General features: G+C 40.8%; 2 protein-coding genes across 34 annotated transcripts in view; one reads left to right on the top strand and one right to left on the bottom strand.

Annotated features, from left to right (window-relative positions):
- Window positions 1-27,607, top strand: part of LOC126426682 (S-phase kinase-associated protein 2-like) — a 635,548-nt gene that overhangs the window by 270,016 nt on the left and 337,925 nt on the right. The gene's annotated exons all lie outside the window — the stretch shown is intronic.
- The window catches only part of LOC126426686 (uncharacterized), an 897,888-nt gene that overhangs the window by 842,912 nt on the left and 27,369 nt on the right, over window positions 1-27,607 (bottom strand). For 18 of the 21 annotated variants that reach the window (XM_050088596.1, XM_050088589.1, XM_050088592.1 and 15 more), the window contains exon 1: window positions 24,451-25,881. The exons of 1 other annotated variant lie outside the window; for it this stretch is intronic. In XM_050088596.1, coding sequence (XP_049944553.1) covers window positions 24,459-25,832 — 1,374 coding nt within the window. In that variant the 5' untranslated portion in view covers window positions 25,833-25,881 and the 3' untranslated portion in view covers window positions 24,451-24,458. 2 more of the 21 variants (XR_007576386.1, XR_007576387.1) reach the window with 2 other exon arrangements.

Below are 27,607 nucleotides of genomic sequence, written 5' to 3'. Positions count from 1 at the left end.
ATCCAGAAGACACTGCAAGGGATGACCTACTATTGGGATGAAGAGTAGTCCTAAACATGCTGGACTGCATTGAAAAACCCGAGAATCATTGTGTGTACTTTGACAATTTCTTCACTAGTAGAGATCTTCTGATTCATCTGAGAAATTTGGGTTTTTGAGCAACTGGGATTGTCAGAGAATCGAGTTGGTGACTGTCCACTAACTGAGCAGCAATGAAATGAAAAAAGACAGTTCAAGGAAATTATGACTACCAGTTCGACAGGAATGGTGAAGTCTTAATTGTTCAATCGCACGACAACAGATGCATTACAATTGGTACCAATTTTGACAAAGTTGAACCTTTGGGAGCAGCTACGCGGTACACTAGACAAGCAAGTAAGGAGACAAGTGCAACAACCTGCTGTTTTGAAGTCGTATAATGCGTACATGGGAGGTGTTGACCACCATTACTGGTTAGTTGGAAAATATGTGACGGTAATTAGAGGGAAAAAAATGGTACTAGGTCCTATTGACATGTATGTTGGAAACGTCCCTCGTAAATGCCTGGCTCTTCTACAGACTAGTACATGGGAAAAATGCACTGGATTTACTGGATTTCAGATGTGCTGTTACATACCTGAAATTGGACACTGGGAGACCGAATATTGACGTTCAATGGAATACCCAAGTCACTTCAGGTTGATACCAGATATCAGGTTTGATGGGATTGGTCATATGATTGACAAAAGAAGCATGCAAAGACGATGTGCAAGACCTAAATGCAACGGGAAACCAAAAACATACTTTGTTAAAAGCCGTGTAACACTCTGTGTGAAGTGTTTTGTACCATTTTACAAGAAATAAATAGTTAAGACTTGCATACAGTTTAGTATGCTATACGATACTGTTAGATCCCAGTGTCCTATTTTGAGGACGGCCATTGTATCAGCATGTGTAAATATTCTTTGGCTATTTTTGTACTTATTGTGGTTCATACACTATGTACATTATAATTAAGGAATAAAAAATACAATTGTTAAAAAAATAATTTGGGACTTAATGGGTTAAAACAGACCAAGCCACTCAATGCTTACAACTTTTAAAATGGCCCAAAACTGTACGACATAATGGTAAAAACAGATGATACCACAGAAGCAGGCGTGTGCAGCGATCAAGACACTTAAAAACAAAGAAGCTTACCTACATGAAATCCCAGCAGAATTCTAAAATATGGAGATCTGAACTTAATTCAGTACCTTACTAAACTGTACAACATACACTATGATTATTATTACAAACTTTTGAAAACCTCTGAAGCAATGTAGATAAAGCTGAAACAAGTAATTTAATTCAAGACACATGGGTCACATGTCAGGAAATATGGGTGACAAGTATTGGACACGAGACGCCACGACATAATGTACCACGCTGCAATTGACCATCCTGACCCAACTCAAGTACTCATGTTGGTATGACTCAGGGTCTGTGTGTACAAATTGACGTGGGGAGCTCAGAGTTCGAGTCTTGTGTCTGAAAGCAGCAATTCTTTTATTGCATGACATAGTTGTGTGTTCACACTGAGATTTATTTGTCAGACTTGCAGTCTCTGCTGGCTTATTGCAAAATACAGGACAACCACCCTACTATATTGGGTCACAAGTAAACCAGTACAAGTTGCTGAATCACATTGTTAACAGTACATGACCAGTTTTTCAGTGTCTGTAAATACAACAAGAAGGGACAGAAGGAAAGGAAAACAAAATAAGAACAGCATTTACTCAGTTACAGCGAGGACAATAATTTTTGTAACTTCTATGTTGACAACAGATTACATTTGCAAAAGATGTTCGAAATTTGCACTGTTTGCTTGACTGTAAGCATTGCATTACTCAACCATCCCTTCACACCCAAGCCCAACCGTTGCAACGGTGATATGCATCAAATGTTCAACATTTCTCATCTACTTTTAGATTATTTCCCCACATCTGCGACCCCATGTGTAGTAAACTGAATCGTGGCCTCAGTGACATCAAAATTGCTTTGGGAGTTTTTTAAACATTAATAAGAACCAAATTGTGTTTTGGCAAACAAAGCAAGTTCGAGAAGTCTGCAGATGTGGTATCATTCTTCAACTACCAAACAAAGGAAATCTAAACACACATACAAATTGGAGGGGTGTCACACTGATCTCAGTGTTAGCAAAATAGAATACTTCATAGAATTGAACTGGTCTCTGCACATAAACATCAGTTTTAAATAAGCATATCACGGTGCACCCCAAGAATAATTGTGGAATACCATAATACTACATGAAATTCCTGAACATCTTATTAATGATTTCAGAAACCAGTATCAGTTCTCGCAAATGTCGGTATTCCACAGGCCTTTACTGGGTAAACGATGCTTTATTTGCGGTTTAGTCCGACTGTGACCGACGGCACATGCAAGCCTAGCAAAACACGAGGATGAAGACAGAAAGAGCATGTGTTTTGACAGGAATTTCTCCAACGATTTTGCTTGGGGATTAGGGGGATATCCGCTCTGTCAGTCGTAGGGCACGAGCAGACACCTGCGCACGGCACGGCTGCCTCTCAGGCTCTCGCTGGTGCATCCCGATTCTGGGCAGCCTGCACAGGTGGTGCGACGGCACGATGGATGGTGCACGCTTCGTGACCGAACTGTTTTGACAGTGTAATTACATGTAATGGGTGTTTCGTGACTGTATTCCTCATGCAATCAGAATTTAATTACTTCTTTGCAAGACCTGCATTTTCCCAAACATCAAAGAATGGTGAGTAAGAGAGATCCAACCCCTTCAAACTGAAATTTTTATAATACCCTCTGCTATGTAAATGAATTTCCTGTCACGTGATCCTTCCTCTCCAGCACAGAGCTGCCAATTTCCAGGTAAAGAAGAGTTGAGGATTTAGCAGAGGGGGGGGGGGGGGGGGGTTAATGAGTGATCAATTTAATTAAGCAGTCAATCCAATTGGTAAGAGTGTGAGGGGGCTATTCGACTAATTCAGGCCTTGTATCACTGATGGGAAGGGGGGATTGGAGGTTTCCAGGGGGTTGGGGGGGAGGGGTGGGGGACCGTTAGGTTAAGGACCTGTCAATGAAAAGAAAGGATCATCCCCAGGGGGTCATAACCGGTCAATAAAAAGAGAACTATAGGTTTGCCCCTGAGTGCATACTTGCCCCATATGTAGGCAACGCCCACTAAAATTATCTTCACACTTTCTTTGCCCTTGGGGCACAAATTATGTTTCAGAGCAATTTGTTTGTGAAGGTTGCCTACATCAGGTTCAAGTATGCACTCAGGGGTAAAGCTATTGTTCTCTTTTGATTGAGGATAATCCTTCTTTTTGATTGGCAGGTCTTCAACCTATTGTTTCACCCCATTCCCCCTACCAACCCACAGGAATCCTCCAACACTCCCCCACCCCCTCACTGATACAGGAACACTTTCAGGTACGAGTTAAATGAACAGCGCCCCCTCTCACTCTCACTCTCACCACGCCCCCCCCCCCCCTCTCACTCTCATCAATTTGAGTGATTACTTAAGTAAATTCTTCACCTCCTTGACCCCCCCCCCCCCCTTTGGTAAGCTCACACCCCCCCACCCCCCAACCCTCCCCTCCACTTCCCTACCGGAAATTGGCGGCTCTGTGGTGGAGAGGAAGGAACAGAAGATAGGAACACCCATTTCTTTCATATTCTGACAGGCACCAAACAAGCACATGCATTCTATGCAATTGCAGTCTTTCTCGGCGTGTTCCACTGATGAATTCTTCTCGGGTTATTAGCTGAGTGGTCCCGTCATCTGGTACCAACGTTTAAATGAGTTTCTGGCAAAGATGACAGGTTCAAAACTCATTGAAACACTGCGACGAGACGACACCACCACTCGGCTGTTAACCCGAGAAGAATTCATCACAAGCATTCATTCTGTCACCATTCCTTTCTATATAAGTCATAGATTTCTTAATGAACAAAACTATGAAAAAATCCAACACGGGCATACGTCTGAACGAGCAAACTAGTCTTAAGCCAGTATGACAAGACACACCTAACATATACAAATCTGCACCAGCACCCCAAGCGACAAGTGTGGCACTGTCGACTGGTTCACTTCGACCGATTGTGTGATATACCTACCGTGTAGGTCTACCCTAGTGCCCCAAGAGAACATACTCTGAACTACAGTCTTGTTTATGTTGCCGAGTATGCAAATTTATCGTTTCATAGAACTGATACTACTCATTAAATCTTCTGAGATATCTAGGTTCATATTTATTAAGCGGAACTAGGATGAAATTATGTTATGGTTATACAGAATTGTACACTAAACCATTCTGTTGGTGGTGCAAGAAAATTATTATTATTATTATTATTATTATTATTATTATTATTAACTATGTTTACTTTTGCTTTTGTTTCACAGTGTTTTAGACATGGACGACGGTATTATTTAAGCTGCATTTGCAGTGACAGTAGCTTCTTCAGTAGTTAGGACAGAACGGTGACGTAATGCCAGGGGCAGGGTTCGGGTTTGGCCTTGGCTGCAAAGAAGGGCTGAAGGCAGGGAGGGTCATACACTCCCTGTTAAGGAAATAGTTGAGGCCCGACAATCCTCTGGAATTCACGAATTTAGCCAGGATGGATGTGTCCTGATTTGACAAACTATTGTCCGTGCTACACAATGGGATTTGTGTGTGTGACACTGATGAGGGAAGCTATTTTCACCTAGTCGGAGGTAAGAATCAGACCATTTAACTTGTGTTTTATGGTTTGAGCATCACATATCACTGACAAACTCCATTATGCCCTACTATGTTTCGGGTTGATTGTCACACTTCGATTCCTGGCAACTAGGGAATCATTAAGAGCCTAGCTTTCAGTCATAGAATTTCACAGCCAAGCATTTCAAAAAATTATTCTGCAGGTGTTTGCTAAAATTTGCATCAGACTGAAAGATAAATACTTGAAGGTAAACTACTGTTATCTTACGAGTCTGGAATACCTTTACGTGGTGCTAAGAAGCTAATTTTGTTTTAATTGTTAACAGGCTCCAACAACACAAGCATAAGGGAATTAAATTTGGAAAAAAAATTTAAAACTTGTGGCAGTTTCCAAGCTGTATTGGTAAGCCACAAAATTGAGCTATGTACCATTGAAAACCTGGCATTCCCGAAGTGAATGTAAATGTATAAAAACGAAATTTTATCTTAAATATTCTTCACAAGTAGGACTTTTCAGCAGTTTACTGCAATTGGCAATATAAATGTGTCCATTATTAAATATTTGTACAAATTATCTCTTCAGATGAAATGGATAGGAAGCATGTTGGGTTTGTCCCTCCACAATCTGATGCCTTGACATATTACAACTAAAAAAAGTTTCACAGCCTTGTTTTGCTGGCTGTTGTAGATGCTAGGTATAGATAGGTTCACCCTTGTTGGCAATGGTTGCAATGGCAGGGTAAGTGATGGGAGGTGTGTGTGTGTGTGTGTGTGTGTGTGTGTGTGTGTGTGTGTGTGTGTGTGTGTGTGTGTGGGGGGGGGGGGGGGGGGGGGGGGGGGGAGATCTATGCCAACAGCCAGATCAGCTCTGCACTGCGTGAAAACTGGCTAAAGATACCCTAGGAAAAAATACTTCCATGTGCAGCAACATAAAAAGTGCTACATGTTATACTGACAGAGGACTCTCCCTCCCCCCTCCCCCACCCCTCCCTTGACCATCACATATCACTGACAACCTCCATTATGCCCTACTATGTTTCGGGTTGATTGTCACACTTCGATTCCTGGCAACTAGGGAATACTATAACATACTATATGGTGTGTGGCAACTTTCCTTTCATAATATTGTTACATTCCATCCTGGATTTTCCATTGTTTGTTCGCTACACAATTATTCAATTGATGATGCAGATAGCACTTATCTGGCAAGTACTGATGTCGAAGACACAGATCTGTATACCATAGGGCAGGGCTTCCCAACATGTGGTCCGTGGACCCCTTAGTGGTCCGCTGGCTCTTTCTAGGGGTCCGCGGCCACCTTTCACCAAATTGTGTAAAATAATGAGTAAAATTATTGAATAAAAATGTGAAAATCAAATTCATCACTATTTTTTTGTGTGAAAAATGTGTTCTTTAACTTCAGGTCGTATTCCCAAGCAGCCTTTGCGGTTCCTACGTGAGAACGCATACACAGTTTAATGCCGGAGAATGCGGCTTCTCTGATTGACGGTTTCGCAACAATTCGGGGGTCGTTTGTGCCCCGGCTCACGGCGCTAGATGCGCTGAAAGCTTTTACGCATGCGCGGAGCGAGCTTTGTCGACCAATCACAGCGCTCAATGGCATGTATGCGGCCCCAGGCATCATTAAATGTTAAACTTGCTTTGTCAGTGCACTACCTATTTCATAAGTCAATTTCTAACCAGTTTATTACTTCTAACATGGATCCCTGGCTGAAGGCGGGTCATTGAAGAAGGATGCGGTTTCTCCATCGCCTTCACAACAAGGGAAGTTTCCAGTTGAAATGAAGGAGGAGGGAGGACGACCAAAGGAAGAACAATTACAAGAAGCTCCAAAGACTATTAATACTTCAGGGAGGGGGGTCATTGGGAAAGTAGCACTAGCACTAAGAAGCTATCAGTTCCCATGGGTTTCGCTCTGAAATTTAAAGTTACTGTGCTCGACTGACTAGAGGTCCGCCATGGATTTTCAACTGTAGAAGGGGTCCGCCAGCTGAAAAGGTTGGGAAGCCCCGCCATAGGGAATGGGTTTTGGCGGTGTGACAAATCTCTCGCAAGCTTACCGCAACAGGACGGAAACAGGACATCATTACATGCCACAGAAGTGAGTGAGAATCCTGTGAATATTTCAACCCTGTAGGGTATGTACCCTGGCAGTGGGAAGCTATAACGAAAACAATTTTTAATTTTCAATCTTTTATTTAAAAATTAACAACCAGTAACTTTCTGAATTGCACCCATGATGGCTTTCATGATAAGGCACTTTGCCTCTGCATTCAATTTTCTATTTTTAGTTGTTATCAGCTCAGCTGCAACATATTGGCCCAACTTGTCATCCTCACTGCTCCCATTCATTGCTGTTTGTATGTCTCGCAGCATTGACAATGTGCTGCTTACCAGGACATCTTTGGCCTGCTTCTTAGAATTGGCAGAGTGCCCCGCTTTGAATAATTCTGGTGCGCGCTGAGGGGTAGATGGAGAACTGTTCTCAACTGCACACCCCACTGTAAATGTCTTTTGAGCACTAGAAAAAAAAAGGAATTTATGAAATATTGCACTGTAAACATATTATAACATTACAATTAAAATTGATTGTGCCAAATACACTGGACTGTATAAAATTATTGGTGTAAATAACATGTATGAAACCTGAATGTTGGAACCACTGGCTTGCTCCAATAAATTTATACAATAATATGGAAAGGTCAGTGTTGAAACACTTTCTTATTTTCTATAAAGAAAAACAATAAAGAAGTCTGTGATATTATAAATGAACATTATGGTGAGGCAGTGGGCAAACTAACAAAGCAAAACTCTACTGACACAATCATTTTAATTACTCCTATTGAGAAAATTCTCTCTTTCTCTCAACAAATGAATCTGAAGTAGTAAAAATACATTGATTAAAAAACAAAAATAATGACACATGAGACGTTGTATCTACTCAACTGCTGTGGGTGGCAAAGCCTGTAACTTTTCTAATAAATTTAGCCACAGATGGAAGGTTATTCCCGACATGTTTCAGATAGAGTAAGGTGATCCCCATTTCCGAAGTGCAGCAAGAAAGATCCAGGAAATTACCGAACAACAACTATTACACCTGTCTCATCTAAAATAATAGAATGTGCAATTAAAAACAATAGTAAATTGTAAAGAAAAAATGCCATACTCTGATGCCTAGCACGGATTTAGCACAGGTAGATCCAGCAGTACAGCAACAGCTGAATTTATACTGTATTCAACTAAGGCACTAGATGGACTAAAGAAAGTTTGTGATATGTTTCTTGACTTTTCAAAAGCCTTTGATTGTGTGTGTATTTACATTAAGTCACCATGCTGCATTGTTAAACAGTAATATCCATAACTCTAACAAAATTAAAAAAACATACTGAAGGAAATTGGGTCAACTTAACAGACGAAGAGCCTGTAAAAGCAAAATGCCTTCTATGCAACTGTTTGCCATACTACATAAAGGTAACAGAAAACATGTCCACTTTCACATTAAAAAATAAACTAAAATGTCACTTATTTAAAATTTTATGTACAGCGTACCTTGAAGCAAAAAATTAATGTAATGTTTCATATGTAAGTTTTAAAATATGTAGAAAAACTTTCAGAAAGCATAAAGTGATTTAAATCTTTGGTAATTACGTACGTATTTCAGAGGCTATTTTCTAAGACGTAAGCACATAGTTAAGTATTTTTTAAATTTCTAATGTCAAATATCACCATGACATGACTTGAAAAAAATGCCAATTTTGAGAGAAAATCGAAGCAGAAGATATGTGTTGCCATAGAAATCAGAAATAACAAGACAAGAGAACTGTTTCATGTAACTGGATTAAGTCCAAAAATTAAATAAAAAATTTTGTGAATGCAACACAGTGAAAGACATATGAAAGTAATAATGTTAAAAGAATGAAAAGAAGACCTCGACGTATTCGACTAAGAAGAGATGCAACGAGTATAATTGAACTAAGAAGATATGTTGTGGGGAATATCCAGCTCACACACGCATCGCAGGGACGTAGATGGGGAGACAACATCCGACATCACCGGCACCAGTTGCTGCTAACCGGCGCTGATTCTACATCCGCACACCGATGCAGACACGAAAACCAGCAACTGATGCCACCGGCACCAGTTATTTTTCACCAGTGCCGATTCCACACCTGCTCATCGATGCAGCCTTAACTCACACCGGGTGAGGGGAAAATAATAATTGTTCGAGTACAAAGTCGAAGAAACTGGTCACTCGACTGTAGTAGTGTAGCTACAATGCTTAGAGTTAATTCGTTAAATGATCACTAGATCAAGAACTAAGACAAATATGGATAATACACAGAACTGGAGAAACTTCAGAACCAGCCATAGCAATGAAAGTGAGTGAGGAGGTGCCAGACTGGTCTGAATTAGTGAATTTGATTAAAACTAAGTGGTAAAATTGTTTCTTGAAGCTGCTGAATCTGCACTTTGGTCATCAAACTGACTGCACAAAATACTTCTTTAAGAAAGGAACTAAATAAAACTTTAAATGCTCAAAGTCTTAATTTAGACTCAGTAAATACTCAAATGATAAAATAGATGACCAGGGTGCTTCTTTGAGAAATGAAATAAGTGCAACTTCCAGTGAAAAACTTGGTGCACAGAGTGCTAATGTAAGTAGAGAAATAGACACAGTGATGAAATCACTAAATTCTAAATTGGATGCTCGAGGTGAGATTTTGAATAAAAACCTAGACTTAATAAACTCAATGGATTCTAAATTAAAGGATCAGTATGAAACTTCAAATATTTACATGACAAATACCCATTTGTTGAACATCAGAGTAGACACGCAAAGCAAAGAATCTAGCAATTGATGTGAAGACATGGTTGATTTGGAAACTGAATTTGATGCCAAATGTAATAATGTAGAATCGAAACCTATTGAAAACTTGGAATCTTTAAAAGACGTGTACAATTATGAATACAATAATTTAACACAAGGTTTAAGTACTTCAAAAGAGAGTGTAGATTAGTCTTAGGAATTAATTTCTATTATTGAATTGCAAATTACAGGTGTCAGTACACGAGTAAATAATGTAGGATGAAATTTCAAAGAGAATACATCCAGCTTTGTTATTACAACTGTATGTAGCTTGGAGGAACCATTTAAGAAATGATAGATCGAGGAGTTGTCACGAGAGTAACCTCTGGAAACATTTCGACTATTGCTTCTTCCGAAATTAATAATACCAGCAAGGTTATAGGTGACTTGTGGAAAGGATTCAAATTTATCCAGGATAGAGTAGAAAATGGAATAACTTTACCTGATGTTGTGTTACCTAGTAAAGTGGTGATTGTTTTGCCGTGGGGAGACTCCCACACAAAATTCAGCGAGAATTATTGGTTTGCACTTGCTCAAGTTAGGTTAATATCAGATACATGGAATCCGGGCGGAGTCACATTTATCCCGCAGAGACGTTAACGTTCTGTGTTAACGGGCGAGTGACAATTGTCGGATCCCGAGTTGTTTTCAGTGTTTCTTCCAAAATAGTTTTCCTGCACTGAATTCTCTTCAAATCTTACACAATTATGTAGTTTATTACTGAATTCTTAAACTATCCTATAATTTTAGTATTTAGCAAATTGGATATAAACATAACAAAGACAGGCATAAGAGAACCATGGATAAACAGTGATCTCTAGACGTGAAATGGAACGAGTAGAATATTATATTTTTGGACAATGTAATATAATGTGACGGACAGAACAACTACTTTATCGTAGTGTGTAATTTTCTATTTTTTATAGAATATTTTATACCTTTTATGAGATACGATATAGACTGGAGGGTTTGTATCGATTCTGAAAGGGGCTGGGCCGTGTAGGTAAAAGCACGATTTACACTAACAGATAAATCATGAATGACACGGAACACACATCACACCTTTCAAACCACCCTCGCAAACAAGTGTGTGAGATTCTTTGACACTGCTATTTCCGCAGGGTTGCTAAGATTTTCTTCGGGGACCTTAAAGGTTACGGTGGTGATGTCTGTTCCGTAGGAACCTCCTCCAGCTTGTCACTCAAGCACCGGCGAGGTAGGGGGTCCTGGGGAATGGGGGTGGGAAGGGTTTCCTGTCTTTGGGGCTGTCTTCTTTCTCTTCTTCGATCTTAGCAACCACATCTATTTTTTTCCCCTTTCTTACTTCTCGTTTGAGGACCTATCTATTTCCCCCTCTTTCCATATGCATCTACTTCCATCGCAGAAGTCCTTCCTGGTTTCCAATAACCTACAAGTTAGTAGGCTGAGAATCAGGCCACACACACACACACACACACACACACACACACACACACGAAGATACACAAACAATGAAACTACTGACTAGAAACCTGTCAAAAGGTGAGAACCATCAAGTGTTGGAGAGGGAAGGTTTGTGTACAGCAGGAAATATGCACACATTGTTTATTGTGACGGTTCTACACTGCACGTATATATAGGAAAATATACAGGGTGGTCCATCTCAAGTTTCGGATGAGATCACCTCGAAAACTATACATCAGGTAAAAATAGTGGGTAAGACAAGTTCGTAACCTCAAAGGGGGACGTCAAATCATACTACACGTGACCTCCAGCTCCCGTCCCTTTGGGTGGGGCGAAGGGCAACTTTTAAATTTAGAATGGAAACCACCCATTTTTATTGCAGATTCAGATTCTCCATAAAAAAGTAATCAAGTTTTGTCTGAAACATTTTTCAAACCATTGACAGATGGTGCTGAAATCGAGAAAAAAGTAAAATTGTAGAAGAAATCCGATTTATTTAGAATTATGCGAGAAAGACGCATCAAATCAATAAAAAATGTGCACCAGTTCTCCCGTTACGCTAAATTAAGCTATTGTTGTACAAAATGTACTGTATCCTACTTTTAGCGTTACCCAGGAACAATGACATGGACATAGCAGAATGATGTCCCCATGGAGTGCTTCATTAGTGAGAGTCCCCTTGCCCCTCACATGTTGGGATGCTTCATTAATGTGAGTCCCCTTGCCTCTCAATTTAGGGTGCTTAATTAATGAAATTATCCACAAAGAGATTGTTCAAAATCATCCCCATTTGCTTCAATGCATAAAGTCAATCGTCTGCATAAGTTGTCCACAGTTTTGAGCAGCACATCCCGTGGTACGGCTGCACACGCTCTTCAAATGCGTTGCTCCATATCGTTTTTGCTTGTGGGCTGTCTTTCATAAACAATATTTTTTAAATAACCCCACCAGAAAATATTAGGAGATGTTAGGTCTGGTGAATGTGGAGGCCACTGAATTGGTCCGCTGCATCCTATCCACCAACCAGGGTCCCATACATTTAAAACAATCTGCAAATTTTTAGCATAATGGTGAGCTGCTCCCCTGTTGGAACCACATTTGTTGCCTAGTTTCTAAATCAACATCTTCCATTAGCTCCAACATATCATCACAGAGAAGTTGTAAACAAGATTCCCCAGCAACATTTTGGTAAAAAAAAATACGGTCCTATCAAGTTACTGTTTAAAATTCCACACCAGACCATTAACGACCATTTGTGTTGATTGTCAATGGGTCTGTGTGGACCGACAGGGGACCAATAATGACAATCACGATGATTTAATTCGCCACTGTTTTTGAATGTGGCTTCATTGGTGAACATATCGTATCTAAAAAGTCATTGCCACCTCTTATTTCCAAGGCCCATTGGCAGAAATGCATGTGTATTTGTATATATTTTTGCATTAAGGCGTGTGTCAGTGTAATATGATACACAAGATATTTATGTGCCTTCAAAACCCTCAAAGCAGTTGATTTCGATATTCCAGTTTGTCTCTGAATCGCACGACTACTCTTTTCAGGATCCAGTTGAACACACGCGAGAACAGTCGGATACGAGCGTCATTTTCATTGTAATCGCGATGACGAGGTGGACGGTGCAGGTATCCATTTCGAGCACGTCGAGTGCAATTTTGAATAATATTTTCGCTTGGATGTCACCTGTTTGGAAAACGATACGCATACCATTATGCAGCTGCAGCGTAGTTGTTATGGCATCCACCTAAAATTAATATCATATCAACAATCTCTGTAGAAGGATAGTGAGCCATGTTTCGCTAAAGAATAATTTACTTTCGTCAGTTGACGTTTAAGGTTCACAATCTGAAAGTGAAGTGACGTCTGATCGTATTACACCGGCCTTTATATTGAGCCATAGTTGCCAGTTTGGCCACGGTAGCGCCACAGTCAGGTGAGTAATGAAATTGTGAGGAGTTCCGTAACGAGATTTAATTCCATTCCGCCTCCCTCCATCAAATACTGTGGTGGGTAGGATACATTTTGTAAGCAAAAAAAAGCTTAATTTCGCGTAATGAAAGAATAGGTGCACATTCTGAATCGATTTCATGCGTCGTCCTCGGATCACTCTAAATAAATTGGAGTTCTTCCCCAATTTGAGTTTTTCTCTATTTCAGCGCTATCTGCCAATGGTTTAAAGATGTTTCAGACAAAACTTGATTACTTTTTTATGGAGAATCCGAATCTGCAATAAAAAATGTGTGTTTCCATTTAAGATTTGAAAGTTGCCCCACACCTCAATGAAGGGGGAGGGGGCTGGGGATCATGTGTAGTATCATTTGATGTCCTCCTCTGAGCTTACAAACTTGTCTTATCCACTGTTTTTACCCAATCATTTTACTCTATAATTTTGGAGATAATCTCATCTGAAATTTCCGATGGACCATCCTGGATATATACATGTAACTAGAAGGATTCCACGTCAAGTAGATAAGGAGGCGTAACTGAGGAAAGAGAGCATAAACCTGAGAGGAATTGATTGTGATAACTATTAACGAATGTCTGGTCGGAATATACCGTAGGTAGACATAGTATTTGTTAAGAGTAAAGAAGTCTAAAGTAGAGGAGGACTCCAGGGACTAAATGAAGTATCAAGAAGTGAGAGTGAAATATAAAATAAATTTTTATTTTTTTCCAGATTTTTAAGTACTTCATGTGCTGGACTCGCTAGAGGCAAGACAGGTTCATAAATTATGTGGTTGTTAAACCAACTTTACTGCAGATGTATTTCATCGAGTCTAATGCGAGACGAATCGGTTGACTTGTATACATTCAAATATTGATGTGGGAATTGGAGAATATGTTATTTGTGGACACTGAAATGTACCAAGACTGAACTAAAAGTATTCTTCGAGTACTATATTATTTCGAAAGGAGAGAGAGAGAGTGTCTTACAAATTCCTGTTAACCAGCAGCATTCTTCGAAGAAGGTTTTGGAGATTGATGGAGCCGGCAATCCAGAGAAGAAGATATGTACAGCCTATCAAGGAAGTCAACCTATGACAGATAGGTGTGAATTTTTGTAATCCAACTTCACATTGCTTTTGATCTTCCAAGGTACTAGAGTACGTTACAAACAAATAAATTGTTTAGCAGTTCCTATTAAAGATCATTGACATTACTTCTTCTGAAACTGATACAGGAGCATCTCTGCAAACTAGTACACACAGTGATGAATCACATTTATCAAAAAGTCTAGTGGATACTTCTGCACAATAGACAACAAAAAATGCTCTCAGTCCACCGTTCTGCCTTACATGTATTTGGGATGTTTTAAGTTAATTTCATTTATTACTACTAGTGTGCTTGCATCAAAGTTTCCACTACTGTGCATTTGACATGTGAATGTTTTCACGCACAGAAATGACATGAGGAGCACACACAACGTGGAAGCATAATATTTGAAAGCACTAGCATATCATCACACAAATCAACAATTTCTGCACTAAGTGGACATATCCAAACCCTGTGAAGTCTATCTTTTAGTGTCACAAATTAACCGTTAATATCAATGTAGATTCCTACAACAGTATAAGCTATCTTACAGAACGCAGAAACCGTGTAATGACAGAGTGACAAAAATTAATACTCACAACAGATAGTGGGATATTTGTCAGCAGTTTTCAATGTGCTATGTCGTCTTCCAAATACACCAATAGGTCAAACTACCACACGCTTGGTTTATGGGTGCCGCCTGAGCTACTGCACATTTTTTCCCCACACCTTTTCGAGTTCAGCTGAATAATGCAAACGTAAGGAGGCTCAGCATGCTTCACATTCCTCGTTCGTCACACCAGACAAAAGTGTTCTCACTTTTTCTCCTATTCTGGCCAAGCTTTCCTTCCTGGCGTGCAGAAATAATAAAGCTACAGAACCAAAGGCATGTAGACACACACACACACACCCCTATCAAAAGTAAAATTACAGGCACATTAACTTGTATAAACTCAGAATGAAACGTTTGTAGATCTGTAGATTGCCTTATCGTGGTACAAAATATCTGTTAGGTCATACAGACACCTTTGGTAGCTGTATTCTTCAATTATCACTTGGAAGCTCTTTTTATTCCATCTCATTGCTACAGTAAGAAGCTATCATTATACACTCCTGGAAATGGAAAAAAGAACACATTGACACCGGTGTGTCAGACCCACCATACTTGCTCCGGACACTGCGAGAGGGCTGTACAAGCAATGATCACACGCACGGCACAGCGGACACACCAGGAACCGCGGTGTTGGCCATCGAATGGTGCTAGCTGCGCAGCATTTGTGCACCGCCGCCGTCAGTGTCAGCCAGTTTGCCGTGGCATATGGAGCTCCATCGCAGTCTTTAACACTGGTAGCATGCCGCGACAGCGTGGACGTGAACCGTATGTGCAGTTGACGGACTTTGAGCGAGGGCGTATAGTGGGCATGCGGGAGGCCGGGTGGACGTACCGCCGAATTGCTCAACACGTGGGGCGTGAGGTCTCCACAGTACATCGATGTTGTCGCCAGTGATCGGCGGAAGGTGCACGTGCCCGTCGACCTGGGACCGGACCGCAGCGACGCACAGATGCATGCCAAGACCGTAGGATCCTACGCAGTGCCGTAGGGGACCGCACCGCCACTTCCCAGCAAATTAGGGACACTGTTGCTCCTGGGGTATCGGCGAGGACCATTCGCAACCGTCTCCATGAAGCTGGGCTACGGTCCCACACACCGTTAGGCCGTCTTCCGCTCACGCCCCAACATCGTGCAGCCCACCTCCAGTGGTGTCGCGACAGGCGTGAATGGAGGGACGAATGGAGACGTGTCGTCTTCAGCGATGAGAGTCGCTTCTGCCTTGGTGGCAATGATGGTCGTATGCGTGTTTGGCGCCGTGCAGGTGAGCGCCACAATCAGGACTGCATACGACCGAGGCACACAGGGCCAACACCCGGCATCATGGTGTGGGGAGCGATCTCCTACACTGGCTGTACACCACTGGTGATCGTCGAGGGGACACTGAATAGTGCACGGTACATCCAAACCGTCATCGAACCCATCGTTCTACCATTCCTAGACCGGCAAGGGAACTTCCTGTTCCAACAGGACAATGCACGTCCGCATGTATCCCGTGCCACCCAACGTGCTCTAGAAGGTGTAAGTCAACTACCCTGGGCAGCAAGATCTCCAGATCTGTCCCCCATTGAGCATGTTTGGGACTGGATGAAGCATCGTCTCACGCGGTCTGCACGTCCAGCACGAACGCTGGTCCAACTGAGGCGCCAGGTGGAAATGGCATGGCAAGCCGTTCCACAGGACTACATCCAGCATCTCTAGAATCGTCTCCACGGGAGAATAGCAGCCTGCATTGCTGCGAAAGGTGGATATACACTGTACTAGTGCCGACATTGTGCATGCTCTGTTGCCTGTGTCTATGTGCCTGTGGTTCTGTCAGTGTGATCATGTGATGTATCTGACCCCAGGAATGTGTCAATAAAGTTTCCCCTTCCTGGGACAATGAATTCACGGTGTTCTTATTTCAATTTCCAGGAGTGTATATAGAGCTTTCTTTCAACAGGGATACAAAAATAAGCTATTTCATTTGTTTCATAAATGTATTTATAAGCTACTGCTTACTGAAAAAATACCCACGATACTATGTGGAATTGTCGAATCAATCTGTGTGTTTTGAGTGCTAAGGAAAACAATAACTAGTAGAAAGCCCGCTCGAAAGGCTGCGTTCTGTGCACGCACGGAGTCACCGCCTCTACTGTACACACACAGACACACGACAGAATAGAACAGAACAGACGCCACCTGCATTAACAGAACCTCTCCTACTTCAACCTGGCAGATGAACAGTCTGCTAAAATCATAGCTTCCCCCGTTTTGCTGCTAGATAGCATGTCGGCCACACCTCACTTTTACATATTGGTGTGTCGTGTAATACAGATGTAAGGACCTGGATTTTGCTGATGACATGGTTCTGTTGACAGAAACACAACCCAGATTACAACTAATAGTTACCGAGCTGGGTGGAGTGGCCGTTTCTTTAGGACTGAAAAGAAATAGTGATGAAACAAAAACAATACGCGTAACAAGTGGAAAGTACCTACTCAACTCACAGTGCAACAGAAGGTACAGCAAGGTGTTGACCAATTTCCATATCTCAGCAGTTTTATCTGTAAATAATGGGAAAGCCATATGCACATAAACAGATGGCAGCATCATTGCATACGCAAGGTATAGAACAGCAGTACAACAGGGAACTGTCATGTGCACTCAGGTGAGCCATACAAAAAGATTTCCAACACAACTATGCTCACACGGCGGGAATTAATGGACTGTGCATGCGGAATGCTAGTTGAATTTGGACAAGTGGGACATTCCTTTTTGGAAATTGTCAGACAATTCAATATTCTGAGATCCACAGTGTCAAGAATACTGAATTTCAGGCATTACCTCTCACTACGGACAACGCAGTGGCTGACGGCCTCCATTTAACGACCGAGAGCAGTGGTGCTGCGTGGAGTTGCCAGTGCTAAGAGACAAGCAACACTGTGTGAAATAACCGCAGAAATCAGTTGGACGTACGACAAACACACCTGTTAGGAGAGTGCAGTGAAATCTCGTATTAATTGCTACAGCAACAGACAAACGATGCGAGTGCCTCTGCTAACAGCACAACATCGTCTGTAGCACCTCTCCTGAGCTCGTGACTAACGGTCGGATCCTAGGTGACTAGAAAATCTAGACCTGGTGAGATGGGCCCCAATTTCAGATGGTAGGAGCTGATGGTAGGGTTCAAGCGTGGTGCAGAACCCACGAAGTCTCGGTCGTGGCTCCATAATGTTGTGGGCTGTGTTTACATGGAATGGACTGTAGTCCTGTGGTCCAACTCAACTAGTCGTTGACTGTAAATAGTTTTACTTCAATACTTGGAGACCACCTGCAGCCATACATGGACTTCATTTTCCCAAACAAAGACGGAATGACAATTCGCCATGTCAATTGGTTACAACTGTTTGTGATTGGTTTGAAGAACATTCTGAACAAATCGAGTAAATGACTTGATTACCAAGATTGCCTAACACTAATCTCATCGAACATTCATGTGACAGTTCTCCACAAAATCCTGCACTGGCTCCAGAAGTACTTATACTAAGCTGCACTCCTGTCTGTCATCCTAGTGACGGCCAGGCACGGGTGCGGGACTTAGGAAATGTCAACAAAATTGACACACGAATTAAGTGTTTCTCACTGATGACACTTGGGGTAAATTTTTGGTATTAGCTATCATGACCATGTTTCAAATGGTTGTCTGCACAGCCCAAACAATACCATTGCTGAAAGAAGAATGACATTGTGGGCCACGTTCTCTGCCTGAAGGATGGTAGAATCCCCAAATTGTCAGTGGTGTGGAAACTAACAGATGGCTGCAGAAATAGGGGAAAACCTTTTATCACCTGGAAACTAATTTTTGCAAAGGATCTTCAATGTGTGGACCCAAACTGGGAAGAAGCTGTAAAGCTGGCAGTTGATCAAGTTTGCTGCAGGAAACCTGTTGCCCAAAATGCTACCAAGCACCTGTAAGTAAAGTAAACAAATGTTTGAAGTTGTTTTATACATGGCAGTCTGATTCATTAAAGCAGGGGTAGTGAACCTTTTTTACCTACCACCCATCTTTGTATCACTGCAACGTTTTCCTAGCTACGGGAATTTGCCGCAATGTGCTGTGTAAAATGGGTGCGAGACTGCGCTCCCCACTTGCACAATGCGAACATAGCAGACCATTTGCCTATCGTCCGGCAAAACAGTGCCACTGTGGGTCACGCTTGCACGCCTCAGGAAGGGTATGTCTCGCACACTGCAGCAATTTGCTTGAGGGCGCTTGTAGTGGGAAAGTCAACTGAGCAGCAGGAAAATACCAGATAACAGCTGCAGTATATTTTTCACATGCACGGGCATTAAAACTACGTAACTCTCCTGATCTAATTGTTCACCAGAAATGTCAGCTGACTGATTCTCTGTCTCAAACAATGAGCAACTTATGAAATTCGTGTCCAAACGGCATATTTTGTGGAACGCAGCTGACACCGGGATGAGAAACTAGATGCAAAATGAGTTAATTCGGAGAGAAATCTGAAGAAAAATGAATGAAACACTTAAGAAGAAATGTCTTTGATTATGTCCAATATAAATCATCAGCGAATTCATGTGTACTGAGCTTTAACCACCATTATAATGAGTTGGATGTTGTTACTGTGATCAGTAATGTGAATGATTTAAAATTCGGCCCACCGAAGTAATCAGTGAATCTGTTAGTCACAGTGAATACCTTAGCTTTGACATAACCGTCAACACCTATCCAGGGCATCATGTCATCCATGAGCAGTGCATTAATTTCCGACACATTTGAGTGATAAGACAGTGGGAACTGGCACTCTCCTCCATCACCTTGCAACTGTTTTGTTACTAAAATGTTATTCGATCCTTCACAACACAAGGAGATTTGCGTCAATGCTTTGCACTTTCCGAATACTCTTCCCAATAATACACCGTCTCCTTCCCTCTAGACTGCACAGTTCACTGCACGTTTTGCCTTTGCTGTCCCACTACGAATGTTGCGCTGCAGTCTACTGTGATGTAACACCAAAATGTTCATTGCAGCACGCTCGAATTCGTGTGGCGTCAATGAACCACAAAATACTACTCTCATCTAAAGAAAACTGTAGCACCCACACACTTCCAACAAACTGTTAAAAATGTTTTCAAATCTTTCCAAAAAAATTTCTTGCTCTGATCTCCCATAAAAAAATGTAATGTGAAAAAGTTTGTCAAATAATACATTTCAAATACTGATTTGCTAAAACTTCCAAGTCACACATTTTAATTTATTACTTCACTGTTACCGACTATTGGCCAGAAAGTTTCCACCCGTTATCAACATGTGATACTGAAGCCATTTATGAAATTATGTTGTACAACACCTAGTTTGGAAGGCATGGCATGATAAATATTAATTATTCAAAAAACAGTCTTAATCGCATTTATAATTATTATACTGCCAACCGGTTTCAACCCGACATAGGAGTCATCATCTGGGCATTTACACTGTGAAATTATAGATATCCACGAGAAAGACTCCATTATACTATAGCTAAAATTACGTAAATTTAAAGTATGTTACCCATTGGTCGATTGCTGGCGGTGTCACTACTGTCTACATAACGGCAGGAAACTATGCGAGACTAACCCTTCGTATGGGCTTAAATAGCGTGCTGACACCTTGTGAATAGACGGCAACACCCCCAGTGGCAATCAATGGTATTTAATACAGTTTATTATATGTAATTACTAGTCACCTTGGTTTAACATAAATTTATGTTACAGTAAATAACAGAAGACGGAACCATTTCATTTAAAAAGAGTTACAGTTATAGTGTTAATTATGAAATAACAACAAATGTTCCGTAGTCAACTCATAAAAGTATATTATATTATGTGCCATAATATAAATTAAAGCAATTTGTGACACACAAAAACTCGAGTCGTATTGTATCATAATATATCCATTCATACATTTACGTAGAAAACACTTTAGTCAATTTACTAAAATGGCTAATATGGAAGGACTACAAAGCCCTCTACTCCCTATGGTGGGGGCACCGTTGCCATGGATTACAAAGCGTATATCAGGCGCCCTCTAGTCTGTGTAGCGAGGACGCCGTCGTCATGGTAGCAGCTGGTGTGTTCATACGGTGTTATTAATGTGTGACTAATCATTTCTTCATCTCTACAACCATGCTGTCCAAAAATTGTGATAAATATTTATTAGCATAAAAAGTAGCACAAAATTTTCATTGTGTTAATGAAAGGTGTAAGAAGGTAGTTCTCATATCACAATCATGTACAGCTGTTGAATTATAAAATTCACAACTATCAATTTTTTATGTTTGTACATGCACTGCCCCGCGCCTAGAAAAACATTTCACTCAGTGTCCTGCAGCCCACTTTGGGCAGCAAAAGACAAGCGCATTCCACAGGTGATAAATTGTTCCACATCTAGGAAAATGTAGGTGTATTATTAAAATTTTCTAACCATCGACCATTCCACAGTAATGATGATTTCTAAAGTGGCGAAGTAACTTCGCGTTATAAAATTTATAAAGCAGAGTTGCATCAAGTTAAAGAATAAATTAATAATTACTAACCTAATATTTTTTTCAAAGTTTTGTGAAACCCTAAAGTAAATATTTTAACCTCCACCTGTCTACTGCCTCCTATGAAAGTGAAGATGCCCACTAGTGGGTGCTAGGGACCAAGTTGACCATCAGTGCTGATTAATAATGTTTTGTCACAAGCAGTGTCAAGTGCCGTGTATGTAACAGAAACTCCTGTACGCACAAAAAACATGCATGAAGGCATACCTAGTTAAAAGCTGTTCATTGGTTATCATTTACTGTCCATCCAATGGCTGCCTATAACTCAACAAAGAGAAAGGATGTCAACATATTAGTTTCACAAAACAAGTGACGTGCATGGATGTTACTTTGCAATTTTCAACTGAGGATATGAGCACTATGCAAACAGGCTGTTCCACAAGTAGCCTGAAAACGGCTCAGCAGTGAGTATTTCATCAGCAATATCTAAATTATTTGATATTACCTGCATGACAATGAAAACACTGTCACTCAAATAAAAATTAAGGGTTTTCTTTTTTTTTTACAATTTACAGATGAGAAAATTAACTACGCTACAAAGTGTTACACTAGTTGTGGGGGATGTGGGAAAGACCACAAATTCTTGCACAGGAGGCAAGAAATTATACATCAAAATCACAAGCTTTCTATTAACAATGAAGCCCACTACAAAAAAAGAAGCTGTTTTAGCAGAAGTTCATAAGAAAAAAAGATTCTTTTTTTCTTCAAAATAACTTCTTGGACATAGCACATGCTGATGCTTTTTGCTTTGCTATTGTAAAATACAGCCCACTGTTGATTAACCAACAACTGAAAGGAGAGCCGAAGTTCGCCCATGGAACTGAGCAACAGTTATTTGAGAATAGCATGATCTAGAGTGTACTGAATAATGAATTTCAACAATTAAGTAAGTTACGTATTTTCATACAAACAAAATTTACGCGATCAGATAACTAAATTTTGTTTCCTCATTCATAGAAAACAACATGTGCACTGTTAATAGCACAGATAATGCCTCGTCGGAATTCCATTTCTCTACACATACGATTCAAGATCTCCATGGTGACACATTGAAGTGGATTGCAAATGTATGCCTTCAATTCCTGTAGGTCTCTACCCCTGGTTCAATATACCGCATCCTTCACAAAACCTCAGGAAAAAAATAGTTGTGTAAGGTCAGGGGATCGTGGTGCACTTCAAGTGGGGCTATCTCGTCCAATCCATCTACCCGGAAACTTTTTATATAGAAATTGAAGTACATTTAGGGGCCAGTGGAGTGGTGCCATGTCTTACTGGTATATGACACCAGGCTGCAGGTGTCCCAATTGTGGCACATTAAACTCTTGTAGCATGTCCACGTTAATACCCCTGTTGATGGCAGTGATGGAAAAGAATGAATCAGTGATGCAACGGGGGACCAGTCTGCACCAAACATTGACCTTACAACTGTCTCTCTCCATTTCATGTGTAACACGAGGATGCTGCAAATCCTACAAACAAACATTATGACAATTCAGTTTTCTGGATACACGAAATGTTGCCATATCGGAGAAAGGAATCTTTTCCAAAAAGTCAACGATTGCATCAATCATGCATAGAATATCCACTGCTAATTGTTCGCACCTATGTTTGTCCATAGGGTTAAACGCCTGAAGCAGCTGCACGCAGGGATAGAGCCATTACCTCTTATGCAAGACATTGTGCCATGTCGATCTTCTCATTTCCAACTCCCTGGCTGCAGTACATACAGATTTTATAGAACTCCTTGCAAACGCCTGCCGTACTCTGTCCACAATGGCATCTGAAACTCATGGTGACCAGCACTTTTTTGTTTAAATGGAGAACACTACCTGTTTCCATAAATGATGTATTCCAAGTCTGAAAAGTTCGTTGAATTTGGGCATCAGGTATCGTCTGTATCTACCGGGCCACACACACTGAGCTTTCTCCCGAGGCGTCCACATTTTATCATGTTTTCAGGTTCACTTTTGCATCAAAATTGTATGACCTGGAAGGTAAAAGAAATTTTATGAGTTATCTTATCATACACTAGAAACCATTTGTTAATATCTCTTATAGGTTCAAAGTTACTGAAGTGATAAGTTGTGAAGATATACATGTATAGTGCAAAATAAAAAAAAATAAAAACTGCTATTCATCCAAAGCTGTTACTTTTAGGAATTAGGATACAACACACTATTTGATGAAAGTAATAATCAAACTTACCAACTTGCACTATGATAATGTAATTCAACAAAGGCAAAGAATTAAGTAAAGAAACAGCTCAGAGGCCACTATCTACCCCTGGTTCCATCTGCAAAATTCTGGAGGTTAAAGATCAAAAGTTATTCAGCTGAGTATATTTTACAATGTAAACAGAGCACGGACTTACTTCGAGAAAAATTGGAATCGTAGGAGGTCTTCAATTGACGATATCGATAAGTGAAGAAAGTAAAGACAAGGATGAATCTGAACCTTTGCCAGTTTGTATCAAAAGCTACAGCAACACTGGACGAAGTGTCTACCATCATCAGTTATTTTGCTCCTCAAATAGCAGAACTCCTTTACTACTTTTAACTGTCTCATTTCCCAATCTAATTCCCTGAGCATCACCCGACTTAGTTCTACTACATTCCATTATCCTCGTTTTGCTTTTGTTGATGTTCATCTTATATCCTCCTTTCAAGACACTGTCCATTCCGTTCAACTGCTCTTCCAAGTCCTTTGCTGTCTCTGACAGAATTACAATGTCATCAGCGAACCTCAACGTTTTTATTTCTTCTCCATGGATTTTAATACCTACTCCGAATTTTTCTTTTGTTTCCTTTACTGCTTGCTCAATATACAGATTGAATAACATCAGGGAGAGGCTACAACCCTGTCTCACTCCATTCCCAACCACTGCTCCCTTTTCATACCCATCAACACGTGTAACTGCCATCTGGTTTCTGCACAAATTGTAAATAGTTTTTCTCTCCCTGTATTTTACCCCTGCCACCTTCAGAATTTGAAAGAGTATTCCAGTCAACATTGTCAAAAGCTTTCTATAAGTATACAAATGCTAGAAATGTAGGTTTGCCTTTCCTTAATTTAGCTTCTAAGATAAGTCGTAGGGTCAGTATTGCCTCACGTGTTCCAACATCTCTGCAGAATCCAAACTGATCCAAGCCGAGGTCGGCTTCTACCATTTTTCCATTCGTCTGTAAAGAATTCGCGTTAGTATTTTGCAGCTGTGACTTATTAAACTGTTAGTTCGGTAATTTTCACATCTGTCAACACCTGCTTTCTTTGGGATTGGAATTATTATATTCTTCTTGAAGTCTGAGGGTACTTCGCCTGTCTCGTACATCTTGCTCACCAGATGGTAATGTTTTGTCAGGACTGGCTCTCCCAAGGCCGTCAGTAGTTCTAATGGAATGTTGTCTACTCCCGGGGCCTTGTTTCGAGTCAGGTCTTTCAGTGCTCTGTCAAACTCTTCATGCAGTATCGTATCTCCCATTTCATCTTCATCTACATCCTCTTCCATTTCCATCATATTGTCCTCAAGTATGTCGCCCTTGTATTGACCCTCTATATACTCCTTCCACCTTTCTGCTTTCCCTTCTTTGCTTAAAACTGGGTTTCCATCAAAGCTCTTGATATTCATGCAAGTGGTTCTCCTTTCTCCAAAGGTCTCTTTAATTTTCCTGTAGGCAGTACCTATCTTACCCCTAGTGAGATAAGCCTCTACATCCTTACATTTGTCCTCTAGCCATCCCTGCTTAGCCATTTTGCACTTCCTGTCGATCTCATTTTTGAGACGTTTGTATTCCTTTCTGCTTGCTTCATTTACTGCGTTTTTATATTTTCTCCTTTCATCAATTAAATTCAATATTTCTTCTGTTACCCAAGGATTTCTACTAGCCCTCGTCTTTTTACCTACTTGATCCTCTGCTGCCTTCACTACTTCATCCCTCAGAGCTACCCATTCCTCTTCTACTGTATTTCTTTCCTCTATTCCTGTCAATTGTTCCCTTACGCTGTCCCTGAAACTCTGTACAACCTCTGGTTTAGTCAGTTCGTCCAGGTCCCATCTCCTTAAATTCCCACCTTTTTGCAGTTTCTTCAGTTTTAATCTACAGTTCATAACCAATAGATTGTGGTTAGAGTCCACATCTGCCCCTGGAAATGTCATACAATTTAAAACCTGGTTACTAAATCTCTGTCTTACCATTATATAATCTATCTGACACCTTTCAGTATCTCCAGGATTCTTCCATGTATACAACCTTCTTTCATGATTCTTGAACCAAGTGTTAGCTATGATTAAGTTATGCTCTGTGCAAAATTCTACCAGACGGCTTCCTCTTTCATTTCTTACCCCCAATCCACATTCACCTACTACGTTTCCTTCTCTTCCTTTGCCTACTACCGAATACCTGGCACCCATGACTATTAAATTTTCGTCTCCCTTCACTACCTCAATAATATCTTTTATCTCATCATACATTTCTTCAATCTCATCGTCATCTGCAGAGCTAGCTGGCATATAAACTTTTACTACTGTAGTAGGCATGGGCTTCGTGTCTATCTTGGCCACAATAATGGGTTCACTATGCTGTTTGTAGTAGCTTACCTGCACTCCTATTTTTTTATTCATTATTAAACCTACTCCTGCATTACCCCTATTTGATTTTGTATTTATAACCCTGTATTCACCTGACCAAAAGTCTTGTTCCCCCTGCCACCGAACTTCACTAATTCCCACTATATCCAACTTCAACCTATCCATTTCCCTTTTTAAATTTTCTAACCTAGCTGCCCGATTAAGGGATCTGACATTCCACGCTCCGATCCGTAGAACGCCCGTTTTCTTTCTCCTGATAACGACATCCTCTTGAGTAGTCCCCGCCTGGAGATCCGAATGGGGGACTATTTTACCTCCGGAATATTTTACCCAAGAGGACGCCATCATCATTTAACCATATAGTAAAACTGCATGCCTCGGGAAAAATTACGGCTGTAGTTTCCCGTTGCTTTCAGCCGTTCGCAGTACCAGTACAGCAAGACCATTTTGGTTTGTGTTACAAGGCCAGATCAGTCAGTCATCCAGACTGTTGCCCCTCCAACTGCTGAAAAGGCTGCTGCCCCTCTTCAGGAACCACACGTTTGTCTGGCCTCTCAACAGATACCCCTCCATTGTTGTTGCACCTACGGTAGGGCCATCTGTATCGCTGAGGCACAGAAGCCTCCCCACCAACGGCAAGGTCCATGGTTCATGGGGATATTGTTACATCTAAATATTTGCAAGTGTTGCCCGATTATAACACTAACTCACTGATATTAAATATATTTTTGTTTTGTGAAGCGCACAATTTTACCTTTCTGAACATTTAGAGCAAGTTGTCAATCTTTGCAACACTTTGCTATCTTATCAATAGCTGACAGAATATTTATGCATCTTCTTCTAGACAGTACTTCATCACAGATAACTGCGCCACTTGCGAAAGTCTGAGGTAAGTATTAATATTGTCTGCAATCACATTAATATACAATACGAACAGTAACAGAGTCAACACCCTTCCCTGGCACAACCCTCAAGTTACTTCTACATCTGACAATGACTCTCCATAAAAGATAACACGCTTAGTCCTCCCTACTGAAAAGTCCTCAATCCAGTGGCAAACTTCTCATAAATATATAGTGTTACAACCATGAGCATTAGTTACCTGTGAGATTAGATGCTGTGAGTTGATGTTAGTCAAGAATGCATCAGGTGACAAAGACGGAATAACTGACACCTCACCAATTTTGAACCAAGTCAAATTATATGGCTACTAGAAGCTGGACGTTCCTTCTGCAATACTGCAGAAAAGACTTGGCAGTAACGCAGCCACTGTAAACGATTGCTGTCAGTGGTGGTCACAAGAAGACTGGGCTCTTGGCGGACACCTGCCACTACTGAGAGGGAAGACAATTGAGTTTGGCGTATGGCATTTCAACCTCACGAAATAACGTCATATATGGTTTCCATTTACATGTTTACAAGTATCGAGTAACAAGAGTCAAACAGGTTGAAAAACACTAAATAAAGCCCCCATAAATGTATGGCATTTCAAATGCTTTATGAAACTGTCATCATCTGCCTTTACTGCTAAGCCACTAATGAATGTGATTAACACATCCATAGCAGGCAGTTTTTCCTGGGAGTTTAAACTGCAAGGATGCTGTGAAACTCCACAAGGGTCTGTCCATGCTCTAACCTCCAAGTGTACTTTAGTAACACCTCTCACAAGTAGGACAAGAAGTTACGATAGCAGATCATCTGATTAATATGGCCCAAAACTACAA

This window comes from Schistocerca serialis, chromosome 11 (genome assembly GCF_023864345.2).
Source record: "Schistocerca serialis cubense isolate TAMUIC-IGC-003099 chromosome 11, iqSchSeri2.2, whole genome shotgun sequence".
NCBI lineage: Eukaryota > Metazoa > Arthropoda > Insecta > Orthoptera > Acrididae > Schistocerca > Schistocerca serialis.
This window is presented reverse-complemented; position numbering and strand designations above follow the sequence as displayed.